The 13,238-nt window shown below is 35.0% G+C and overlaps 1 protein-coding gene and 1 pseudogene across 1 annotated transcript; both read left to right on the forward strand.

Moving 5' to 3' along the window:
- Positions 1–1,496: 1,496 nt before the first annotated feature.
- Positions 1,497–5,565, forward strand: LOC114753640 (uncharacterized). Its single transcript, XM_028942341.1, has 3 exons — positions 1,497–1,679; positions 1,842–2,363; positions 3,343–5,565. The coding sequence occupies exons 1-3, from the start codon at positions 1,497–1,499 to the stop codon at positions 5,494–5,496; spliced, it is 2,859 nt and encodes a 952-aa protein (XP_028798174.1). The 3' UTR covers positions 5,497–5,565.
- Positions 5,566–8,499: 2,934 nt separating this feature from the next.
- Positions 8,500–13,110, forward strand: LOC114753641 (mitogen-activated protein kinase 9-like; annotated as a pseudogene).
- The last annotated feature ends 128 nt before the right edge of the window (positions 13,111–13,238 follow it).

Consider the following 13,238-nt stretch of genomic DNA (forward strand, 5'->3'; position numbering starts at 1 on the left):
TGTATGCGTGTGTATTTGCTGTTTAATTTGAATAGAATTATGACAAGAGAGGAGTAATGCGATGTTCCGTTGTAAAAGATACTCCTCCTGTCCTTATTATAAGACCTAATTTGACTTTTTATTTGGTCCTAATTATAAGACCCAATTCATTTTGTCTCTTATATTTATGCATTTTTTCCAAGATAATCCTTCTAACAATGATAGTTTTAGCCAATATACTTAATTAGCAAGGATATTTTAGGAATGACAACATTTATTTATTATAAATAACCAACTTAACTTACTTCCTTAATCTCCTCAAATAAGTCAATTGGGTCTTATAATTAGGACCGGAGGAGTATAAGCTTACTCTGTTTTACTGGAGAACTTACCGTCAAAGAATTAAAAAAAAAAATTGCAAAAGCATTTCCCTTCATAGAATGGACATTATTGTGATAGTGGAAGTTCACTTAAAAACGGGGCTTTTAATAAAATAAATAATCAAACGAAGAAAATTTCTCAATTTCTCACGGATAAGATATGACCGTGAGAAAAGTTTAGCAAATTCTCGCGGTAACATAAAAGCTGTGAGACAATATCGCCCTGTAATTAACTGTCTCAACTCTCAAGTGAGGGTCTCAAAGCTTATGGATTCTAATTTCTCATACACTATTACGTGTCTCTGGCGAAAAAAAGCAATATTGTGTTTCATTTTCCAAATTATGTATAAATAATCTTTTTTAAAGATGATTTTATAGTTGGAAAAAAAATTTAATGATATTTATATTTTTTATCATTAAGAGATATAATGATAAACTTCTTTTGGCCTGGGAAAAAAAAAAAGGAACATAAACTTCTGAGTTCTGATTAGATGGCACCGCTGCTTTATCTTGATTCTTGATAATGATTGTTATATTAATAAGGAAAGTTTGTTCAGTCTGATTAGGCAAATTTGAAAATTTATTTTATATTCTGCTTATCAAATATTATTTAAAATAATAATTTTTCATTTTAATATAATTAAAAATACCAGTAATTATTGGTGAAATTTTAATTTATGATTAATTTTTTTGGTAGTGATTTTGAGTTTAAATGTTATTCAAAAATAGCTAGTTTTTTAAGTTTGAATGAAATAAGTTATCTTCTAGTACTATCTTTTTTTTTTAAATATTCCTAATAGGAGTATTAATTAATAATTTTAAATATATAAGCACTATTTTTACTGAAAGTAACAGCTTATTAAAATTAAAATTTTGCTGGCAGATCTTAAAATTTGAATTTATTTAGTTCCACATATTTCTATTACTTATTTTTATTTTATCCTGTTTATACAACTATTATTTCTTCTATTTTGTTTATACTTCAGCATTTTTTTTAATTTTTTATTCAGTCTGCGCACCGCCAAGAATCCGTAACTATAAATACCCCGAAGATTTGAAGAGGACAAGGGCTCTCTAGTCTTTAGTCGACTTTCGACTCAAATTTCGGCGCTTCGGGACCCTGTCGTTCCGGCTGCCATGGAAGAACCCCAATCTCAGTTACAGCTTCGCGTCACAGATTGCAGGGACACCCGCATTATGGGTAAGATTAAGGACTTTCTCTTCTCTCAGTCTTCCGCAATTAATGCTTCCGTCGTCGAACGTCGAATTCAAGAGCTTTTCACCTCCTTTGAAACCCCAACTCATCCGCCATACGCCTTGGTAATTATCATCTTCCCCTAACTCACGAGCTTCTGTGCCTGTTCTAGTATTTTTGGGGATCGAACTAGACAATGCTGTAATTGAATCTCATTTGAAAAATTTGACCTTTTTTCGCTTATTGTTCGATTTATTCACGCAATTCCTGCCGGCCTGGGTGTGCAGATGATACAGGAGGCAGTAAAGGAGTTAAATGAAAGAAACGGATCGACTGAGGAGGCTATCTCGGAGTTTATCAAAAATGAGTTCCAACATTTACCCTGGGCTCATTCGAGGATTCTTGGTCTTCATCTGAAAAAGCTTTGCCAGGCTAAGGAGCTTTTTCGCACAGATAGTGGTACATATACGCTTATGGATGATTACTATAAGTTTGATGAGAGGAAAGAGAAAGGTTGGAGGGGTGGCAGAAGGAGAAAGAAAAACAGAAGGGGACGAAATCACAGAGGTGGAGAGACACTGGAAAGAATTGAAGGTGCAGAGAGATGTAATAATTTGCATGAGCGTAAGAATGAAGAAAAAAATCATCTTTCAGAGTTACATGGTACAGGGACCGATGAACCAATTGAGGAAGAGGGACAACCTGAAATAGGGCAACTTGGTGTGACTGAAGCGTGCCATGAACTGGTGGTTCAGGGACAAGATGAAACAGAAACACGACAAATTGAAAACTCCGACGAACGAATTCAAGTAATGTGTGATTTAACAGTAATTTATGGCTTTTATTTTTGGTTAGTCTGCCTTTGTAGAATTGGGATTTTGCTTTTGCGTCAGTAAGCTAATACTCTAACGAACAGACAAAAGCTACAGTGCCTTTTTAAGAATCAAAATTAAATATAACATCAACAACATCATTTACCTTTTATAATAATAATGCTTGGTTGATTCGTGTTTTTTCTCTCCGTCCATTCTTTTCCTAGGAATAAGTGCACTAACAGGCAAGCTAGAGAACCTTTTTTAAAATCCAAATTGAAAAATAATAACAACACAACACCAGTATCATCATCATCACCACCTTTTAAAATAATAACACTTAATTGATTCTTGTTTTTTCTCACCTTGATTCATAAGGCTCACCATGCATTCTTTCCTCCCACCTCTAACCCTTAAATTAAGGCATGCAACTAACCTACTATTTGGTGCATATCGGATTTCACAATCTTAACGTAATCATGATAAACAACGTCCAAAGAACTTTCAAGAGTGTGCCTATCCCCTTCCTTTGAGAGTTATTATGCTATGAACTTTATGACTGGAAAGATAAAGCATTGAGGTTGTTTTCTGAATGGACTAATTATTTTTCATTTGTTTCATGTTAAAAAGTGCAGATGGATCGTTCTATTTTTCACTTTCATTATACTTGTCAACAAAAAACATATTACAGAAGGACATGGAAGTTGATTGCTTTAAAAACTTGAAAAGTGTGAAATGGTGCAGAAATTTTGTCCTTGATTGCTCTGCATTTTTTGGTTTTGTTATGCCAATTTTTTTAGGTAAATACGATTTGACTTGTTCTAAGTTCCTTGAATTGCATTGCACTGTTATTCTTTTTTGTCACTATTTTTTATCTTGATCTAATGAAATTTTTTATTTGTCCGAATTTTATCTCATCATCCGTCTCATTATTTTTGGTTGAGGTATATTTTACATTGTCTTACTTTTGATGTAGGAGGCAATCATGGAGTTGAATGACAAAATCAGCTCAAGCGAAATTATGAGCACCGAGCCTCATATCGTGAGGCTCGTGGAAAGACAGAACCCCATGGTGATCAAGCTACGCATTCAATGTGAGAAACAGTCAGATAATTTGAGAGGTGAAGAGACGCTGCAAAGAACTGAAGATGCAGAGAGATGTAATGAGTTGCTAGAGCATGAGAATGAAGAACAAAATCAACTTTCTGACTTACATGGCACGGGGACTAATCAAATGATTGAGGAACAGGGGAAATCTGAAATGGGGCAGCCTGGGGTGACTGAAGAGTGCCATGGACGGTGGGTTCAGGAACAGGGTCAAGGAGAAACACGACAAAATGAAAATACCGACAAATGTGAGAAACAAATTGAGGCCACAACTCAGATATCAAGATTCTGCTCAGATGAAATCAGTAATAATGAAAACTTAAGTTCTTCACTTGGTTATCCTACTGTTGCAGAAAATCAATGTGAGAATCAGTCAGATAATCTGTTGGCCATGGTAGAAAATCAATCACTTACACAGCATATTGAGGCCACAACTGAGGTATCAAGATTCTGTTCGGATGAAATCAGCAATAATGAAAACTTGAGTGCTTCACTTTCTAGTCCTACTGTTGCCGTTATTCCAAAAGAAAAATTGCAGACTTCAGAGCAAGAAGAACAGCATCAGAACGAGACGCCTTCCGTCCAGCAGAAATTCTCTGGTGCCTGTGAATTGCTTGTGGATCAGGAGGCTCTCGGATTTCATATGGAAACTCCTTGTTCATCCCTGCTGACAGCACCAGACCTTCCAATTGATCTGACTTCCAATTCCCAGACTTGTCTGACATTACCTGTTTCTACTGAGTTCTTGGAGCACGCACCATCAGAATGGGTAGAATTAACCCCAACACAATTGCCCGTTCAAACCCTTAAGTGTGGTATTGCAGAGACTGATTTATATGCAGCAACCAAAACGTTAGCTTGTATGACTGTTCACGGGCACAAACAACAGGATGATATGCCAGGAAGTCCCAAAGGGAGGGTGGAAGAGAGCACGGCTTTTTGGGATCTGGAGAAGCACATGCCAATAACGCAATGCGGTGAGTGGCAACCTAACGAGAAGTCTTTTACTGACTCTCCAGAGGTGTCATTGTTGCCCTCGGATGGTAGCATTGGTAACACGCAGAAGCCTAAATATAAGCAGCTGCAGTTGAGACCTCAAGGTGAGGTTAGAGGGCGTGGTCGTGGGAGATCTTTCGAGCTAGATAGAAGTCCTCATCAACACAAGGAGCAGTTACAGCTCCAGGACCAAGCTCTCACTTCAGTGAGCTTTCCTAGTTTAGAACCAGATGAAACAATTTACTCATTGCCTAATCCAAACCTTCCTGCCGCTCCTAAGCTGCAGCAGTTAGTTGATCCAACTTCTGAAGATGGCCCAGGTTGCACAACGAGAGAAACATCACAACTACAGTTGGAACTGCAAATGTCATGGCAAAGACTTGTATACGGAGATTTGGGCACAGCATCCAAAATGGAAGATTCATTGTCTTCTATGAGTGGTTTAGAAGACAAGCCACAGCAACATGGGAATAAAGGACGTCCTAAGCGAAAGTTGAATTTGGATGGGAAAACAGAATTTGGACACCTTGAACAGAAGTTGCCAAAGCGAAGACGTAGAGGGAGGCCTCCTAATCCAGTGCCTACTGAAGACTGCTCATGGACATGGGTGCCAGTGGCGCCCTCAAACAATGGCAGTAATAGTGAGAGAAACCCAAATTTCTACAACATTGTGACACACAGGAGGTTGCAATCCCCAGGAAGTATTGAACGTCATTGTGAGTTCTGGCCACAAGACCAAGGTCAAGTTCAGGTGCATTCTCCAAATTTGGCAGATGATAATAACCCAAGTTGGGAGCAGACACAGAGGACGGGCCCTAAACAGAAGTCAGATGCAGATAGAAGCTGTCAGAAGCAGATGCTTTTGCGACGTAGTAGCAGTAAAGTTCGGCATAGGGGCGAGCTGGTGCAGCTGAAACTATCCAATGCATACCAAAACAATCAACAGCTATCACCAGAAACTTGTCAGAGTCAAGGTAAACGCCTGTTGAGGTCCAGCTTGACTAAATCAAATTGGGGTGCAAGCTAACCCTGTAACGGTGTAAGAGGAATGAACAATGATGTTTTGTAACACGTGTCTGACCGTACAATCCTGACCGTACAATGATGTTTTGTTTTAAGTGCGCCTTATTAATTATGATATTAGAACTTGTATTGTATGTTCATGATTTGATAAGGATTCTTGCACTTTTTTCCTGTTGCTGATCTTCGTTTGTTGAATGCGTTTTGCTGATATTTGTTATAGCATGTTTTCAACTTGCTCTTCTATGCAGAAGTGCAGAGGCGTCTGGCATGTGCAATTGGGGAAAAAAAAACATTTTTTGATATGTGACTTTTGTCATGTTATTATAATTTGTTTGTTTATTGTTGTACAATTTTTCATTTTTGATTACATGGCATGGATAATTTTTTAAAATTATTTTATTTTATTTTATTTACTTTCTATTTGGCATACCAAAGTAACTAAAATATTTAACCGCCAAAATGTTCACCTTTATGTATGGTGTTTTAATGCACACGGCTTTAGTACTTTAGCCGATCAATTAGAATGCTTAATGTTCAAATTAGGTGTGCATTAATTATCATTTCTTTTTTCTTTTTTAAAAAGAAAGAAGCTCGTAGTTGCGGAGTAAAACAATTATATGTTTATAAATATATATATATCAAAAATAATTTCCACTGGACTTCATGCCTCTATTTCATTTTGCCAATATTGTTTTGATCTTGTAACTTTTCCCTCTTTTTCTCTTTTTAAATCAGAAATTTGAATGTGAATTCTTAGCTAAAATTTTGCTCAAGACAATGTATATTTTTAGCAAAAATTTCAATCAAATTATCCTGTATACCTTATGTCGTACAGGAAACTAATCTTGTTTATTTAAATCCTTCTTGCTTCTGATGTGATACACACACATATACATAAAATAAATAGTATAGCTGACTTTAAACTTAATAAAATGCATTAACAAACTTATCTGATTCAAGTAAAAGAAGCTGATTCATCGAAGCATCATTGAAAAACAAAAAAATAAAAAACTTTTTAAGATTTTAAAAGGTATTTAGGTGAAAACCAAACAAAAGTTTTAGAAGTGATTTTACAAAATTAAGAATTTTATCTCGTCTTGTATGAAAATATTTTTCAAAAAAAAATCCAAACACCCTTTTAATTTGGCTGGAGAAGAGAAAAAGAAGCTGTGTGGGTATTAGTGAGGCAATTAAAAGAATCCTAATTCTAGAGGAAAACATTTATGTTTGTAGAGGATAATGGAGTATACACGCATACAGAGAAGACTTTTCTTTTTGTCAACTGCATGAAAGAGACTTCTCTCATTAATTACAAATAATTCTTTAATAAAATATTAACAATTAATTTTTGCTCTGGCAAAAAAATTAAAATTAATTTTTTCACATTATATTTTTTTTTTGGGCCAGACACGTTATCATATACGTTTGGAGAGTTGATTGTAATAAATATTTGAAAAGTAGACAATTTTATCGGATTATGCATGCACTCTTTAGGCAATATGTAACTCTTAGAGGCAACGATGGGGTGTTTGGGAAGCTCAATAAACATGTTTCAGAAGTACTTTTTTGTAAATCAAGATAAACTCATTCATATATTTACTTTGTATATCATAAAAGTATTTCTGAAACCATAGTTTTGATCTTACCTAAATACCCCCTTACATCGCTTTAAATTTAATTTTATATTGATTTATCAACTCAATATATTATATATGAATATTATGTAATTAACGAGTTTTTAACATTTTAAATGACTTTGTTATTAATTACTCCTCCGGTCTTTAATATAATATCCATTTAACTAATTTGATTAGATTAAAGAAGTTAAGTAAGTTAGTTAATTATAAGAATATGACATGTTTTTCCTAAAATACCATAATCGTCTTTCTTAATACCTTTCTTCCTCTTCTACTTGATTATGGTTGAGGGAGTATCTATAAGAGTAATTTAGAGAAAATTGATAAATATGATAAATGGGTCTTATATTTAGGACCAAACCAATTCAATAATTGGGTCCTATATTAAAGACCGGAGGAGTATAATATTTTTTTTATGGAAATATATTTTAGGTGAAGTTGATTGTTTTTCATAAATAAAATTAATTTGTATTTTTTACGTTTGTTTGGCATCAAGACAAACAGTTTGTTGCTTGCTAGCCTGTCCAAAGACCCGGGCTACGTTTAATTATTTATATTTATTTTGGACTTGAATATAATATTTTATAATAGTATTAATGATATGGTATATTACTAATTTTTATATCTTAATTATAAAATCTTGTTTATAAATTACAAATCAGGTCTTATAATTAGGATTAGAGGTAATACTCCTCCAGTCCTAATTATAAGACCCAATTGACTTATTTGAGGAGATTAAAGAAGTAAGTTAAGTTGGTTATTTATAATAAATAAGTGTTGTTATTCCTAAAATATCCTTGCTAATTAAGTATATTGGCTAAAACTATCATTATTAGAAGGATTATCTTGGAAAAAAATGCATAAATATAAGAGAGAAAATGAATTGGGTCTTATAATTAGGACCAAATAAAAAGTCAAATTGGGTCTTATAATAAGGACCAGAGGAGTATCTAACATGGCGTTGACTTTTTCTATTTGCTCTTATATAAATCTCTTTGATTTACATCCTAGGACAATATTACAAGCGAAAAATCTCTTAGTTATATCCTACTATATAATCTTAATACAATATAATAACCCAATCCTTCTTAAATACAGCCGTACAATGCACGGGAACAATAATTTTTGAAAAATAAGTTTGAGAGAAGATGTAAAATGAATTAAGATGAGGAAGGAAAAGAGAGAGAGAGAGAGAGAGAAATGGAAGCGGTGGAAGATCACTCCTCCCTTCTTGGAAACGTTGTTTGAGATATTGGGGAAACTTAACAATATATATATATGTGTGTATGTATGTATGTATATGCATATATAAATATAGTAGTGTATCGCTTTTAAAATAATAAATGAAGCTCAGCCGTTAGATCATATTAGAAATGAAGACCAACTGCACCCATTTCTCCTGAGTCCGATCCCGCGGATTACGAACCCAGTCTAGATTGACCTCCCGTTACCGCCGGCGGGAGCAAAATCTAGCCCCGCCTCCTATGCCACGTCACTATTTTAACGACTCTTCAGCATCGTCTCCGACGAGCTACGACGTGCAGTTCATGATTGCTGATCGCCATGCGTGAAGAGGTCAGCTGGAAGTCTTCAAAAACGGAGTTGATTGAAGAGAACAGAGAAAAAATTGATACAGGTTTAATTCATGTCCACTTTCATTTCATATCTGCTCAATTTGAACATACCTCAATCGTTCTTAAAAAACACCGTATAATTTTTCATGTGTCTCGATCACGTGGTGCTCTGTATCCTTATTAATAACCGCGCTTCTTTTTATGTTGCAGGTCCAGTTGTGCTAACTTCTCTGACTCTTTCTATGTGCTTGAATAGAAGATTCCGTTAAGGCCTGCATATCGAGGCTTCTTGCCGCAATTATCTATCCTTTTCTTGAGCTAATATATTGCCGTATTTGGACTACATGCTGTTCCATTTGTTTTTATATTTTTATTTCTCTCTTTATGTCTGATTTTGTAATATTATCAAGTTTTATTTCTTCCCTGCTTTTGAGGAATTTTAAGCGTGATGGATGATCATGGAAGTTTGGCTGTCAAGTTCAAAATTTAAGGAGCGTTTTCTCCAAAGAAAAAAAATAACTTTGTGAGATTTTATTTTGATTGGTTCCTTTTCTTCAGTGAATTACTGGACATTTCCGCGAATCTGGAACGAACAGCTTTCTGAGTGCTGAGTTTGACTGGTTGCAGAGTAAATCGAAGTTTCCAATTTTGAAGGGCATATTATGTATAGATATCAAACATTCTTTTATCTTGATCAATTCTTATTCTTATAGATTACCTGAGCATGTCAGTGAGTCGGGAACGAACTATCATCTGAGGTTGACTGGCTGCAGAGCAAAGTCTAGGTTCAGATTTCTTCTTTGTATACAAAATAGTCTCATGAAATTCTTATTTTTTTATATTGTTATTTGGCTAATAGTCTTGGTTGTGTTTTCGCTGAATTCTTGTGGCATCACAATACTTACTTCTCAGAATTCAAATCAGCCTCTGAATAATCAAAACACAATGAATGCTACATGCTTCAAAATTCAAATGTCCGGTTTTCGAATTTTATGTTTTACAATAAGCTAATTGGCGCTAGTATTTTGAGTTTACTTAATTCACAATTATTAGGCCGTCTTTATCTTTCAAAGACTAAATTGAGAAGTTTTTTCTCTCAAGGACCAAATTGGGAGGAGAGTTATCTATAAGGAATTTTCATTGTAATGAAATAGTCCCTCTGGTCCTTATAAGGGGTTTTCTAGAACCCATTTTTCGTCCACAATATCAGGGATGATGTAATATCTATTCTTTGGACATTTATATCCCTGATCCATTAATGAGTCCTCTTGGAGATAATGGAAAAGAGGGGAAGTAACAACCTTTTAATAGGGGAAAAACTGGAATTTTTGGATTTATTTTTGACAAATTTAAGAATGTAATGACTTTTTCTTAAGATGCGTGAAAATGCTGGAAACATGTTATAATAAGGATCAGAGGCAATAGTATTTATGCATAATTTTTTAATTAATGAGAACTATATTAATAACAGCAATGAGATCTGCATATTTGCAGCTGAATGTAAGAGGTTATTTGGCATCAATTGTCCTTTTGGTATTATTTTGCTTATTGTGTTATCTTTCTTAAGCTTATCTAATGTTGGTTTGGTTGAACATAGAGAATGCTGGACAAAGATTTCTTCACTGAGTATGGAGAGGCAAGTCGGTATGAAATTCAAGAAGTTGTCGGAAAGGGCAGCTATGGTGTTGTTGCATCTGCAATTGATACATACAGTGGAGACAGGGTTGCTATCAAGAAGATGAACAATGTGTTTGAACATGTCTCTAGTGCCACTCGCATTCTTCGGGAAATAGAGCTCCTTCGGCTGCTCAAACATCCAGATATAGTAGAAATAAAGCACATAATGCTTCCTCCATGTCAAAGAGAATTTGAAGACATTTATGTGGTATTTGAGTTAATGGAATCTGATCTTCATGAAGTTATTGAAGCCAACCATGATCTCACTCCTGGACATTACCAATTCTTCTTGTATCAGCTTCTTCGAGCTCTAAAATACATACATTCAGGTTTGATATCTTGCCATAATGTCCTTGACTGAATGTTGCTTAGCTTTGCCATTCTTTATAACTGTCAATGGGCCAGACTGGGCCATGCTTGGACTGAAGACCATTATACATCTTAGGTATGGACTGGGCTAAATCCAACTTTATTAGGGCCCTTAAATAAAGGCCAGATATTGGTCTGAGTCTATCAGTAAATCTTAGGCTTCATCCATGTTTATTGGTTTAAACTACCAATCTGTTATAAAATTTAGATGGAAAAGAGAGAGAAAGAGGGGTGAAGAGAGAGAAAAGACAGAGAGATAGAGGGAAAAAATAATAAGTTCCATCCTTATAGATAAAAATCTTAATAGATATCCTAATCTTTAGTAAATATTCTATGGACATCCTGATCTATGAAATCCTACTACTTAATTAAATCCTACCTAAATCATTCTAATAAAAAGATAACGTCCAAAACCCATTTAAATCTATTTTAGATAAAATAAATCCTAGTAATTAACGAAATCTTATCTAAATCCCTAATTACATATCATTATTCCCCCAGATTTGAAACTCTCCGTGGGTATTTAATCTTGTTGAACCAAGCTCTAAACCTTCGTCTAAGCCTATAAGTTAGACCAAGTATGCTTTAGGCCTGTTTACTCATGAAATTCTAGACTATATTTGTTCTGATATCTAATCTCCATTGATTATGCAGCGAATGTCTTCCATCGAGACTTGAAACCAAAAAACATTCTGGCTAATGCAGACTGCAAACTAAAGATTTGTGATTTTGGGCTTGCCCGTGCATCATTTGATGAGGCCCCATCTGCTATTTTTTGGACAGTATGTGCTCTTATCATTCAATGGTTTTTCTTTTCTAATAACAGAAAAATTCCAAGTAAACTGAGAGCTATAACCCTTCTGTTAGCAGCATCTTCTACACAAGTTTTACCATAATGCTATGTGGCTGTTTTATTATAGCACTTGCAGCATAATCAATCTCATCACTTCCAGAAGAGATTTTGGTTTAAAATTGTTGCTTCACATACCTATCATTGATCTATTCCGTGGTTTAAATTTAGAGCTATTCTGCTGGGCATATATTGCGTCCTGACACCTATCTTTTTACAACTACTAAGGATTATGTTGCGACTCGATGGTATCGTGCTCCAGAACTATGTGGCTCTTTTTTCTCCAAGGTGACTGAAACTAATTTCTGACACATTCTGTAATTATCTTAATATCTTGCAAAGACATTTTGATTTTAACTTCTTTCAAATATATTATTCCATTAACCATTTATGTTCTGAAGGTTATTTACTAACCATGAGTGCCAGCATTGTAGAGTCCAGGAAAGGTTTTTTGTACACATTAAGATTAGTACTAGAGTAACTACCAAGTCACAGTAACTACAGCATCCTAAAGTTCCTAAAAAGGTTAACGAAAAGTTTTATCGCATTGCTAGAGGACCAATAATGCTATATGGTAGTGAGTATTGGGCTTTAAAGGGAGCGTGAACATAATGGAGGCAGGCAAAATGAGAATACTGATGGATGTATAGTCATATGAGAAAAAATAGTCTTTGTTCTGAACATGTACGTGGAAAAGTTGGAGTGGCTGCTATAGATGAGAAAATGATAAAAAACCATTTGAGGTGGTTTGGTCATATGCAAAGAAGGCCTTTGGATGAGCCAATGAAAAAGGTTGATCAAACAGTATGGAGTCCTCTAAAACAGGATAGAGGAATGCCAAAGAGAACCCTTAATGAAGTTATTGAGCGAGATTTTTCAATTAACAACATATCCAAAGATTTGGCCTGGATAGAGCTCAATAACATCGTGTGATCTAAGCAGCCGACCCCACCTAGTGGGATAAAATTTTGTTCTTGTTATTGTACATATGTTCTATTTTTGGAAAAAATAACCCTAGCCTCTGTTAAGGATTGAGGGCATGTGCTTTGCCATGCTGAGTTAAGAAATACGCACACGCACATATTGTGAGATGTTAACAATTATATTTGAAATGCCTTCTTTAAGTCAGAATGGGACCTGCTATTTTGCTTCTTTTGAGGTGCTCTTTGGTTCATGAGGTCCAGGCGAAAGAAAAGAAATCTCGCATTGCTGGACGAATTCAGCTTTGCCAATTATTTTGATGCTCCTTAAATGTGTTCTAACATGTGTTTCAGTTTTGGCTCAATAAGAATAAACAAATGGATTTTTTTGTTTTATCTTCTTTTAATTTTTCCTGATGTTCTGAACACTTTTTTCTTATGCAGTACACCCCTGCCATAGATATCTGGAGCATAGGATGTATTTGCGGAGATGCTAACTGGGGAGCCTTTGTTTCCCGGAAAGAATGTGAGGCATCAATGGATCTTATAACTGATTTGCTTGGAACTCCTTCTGTTGAATGCATTGCAAGGGTTTGTTACTTTCACTATGACTTTGTCGTAAGGAAATTTCAATCTAAGGAGCATAGACACTAACATGGACTCATGAGATATGATATGTACCACAACCTTGACATAGCAAAATTTGAGGTTGTTGGCGT

This window comes from Neltuma alba, unplaced genomic scaffold, assembly GCF_004799145.2.
Source record: "Neltuma alba isolate B1F8T4 unplaced genomic scaffold, ASM479914v2 tig00008042_pilon, whole genome shotgun sequence".
In the NCBI taxonomy this organism is placed as follows: domain Eukaryota; kingdom Viridiplantae; phylum Streptophyta; class Magnoliopsida; order Fabales; family Fabaceae; genus Neltuma; species Neltuma alba.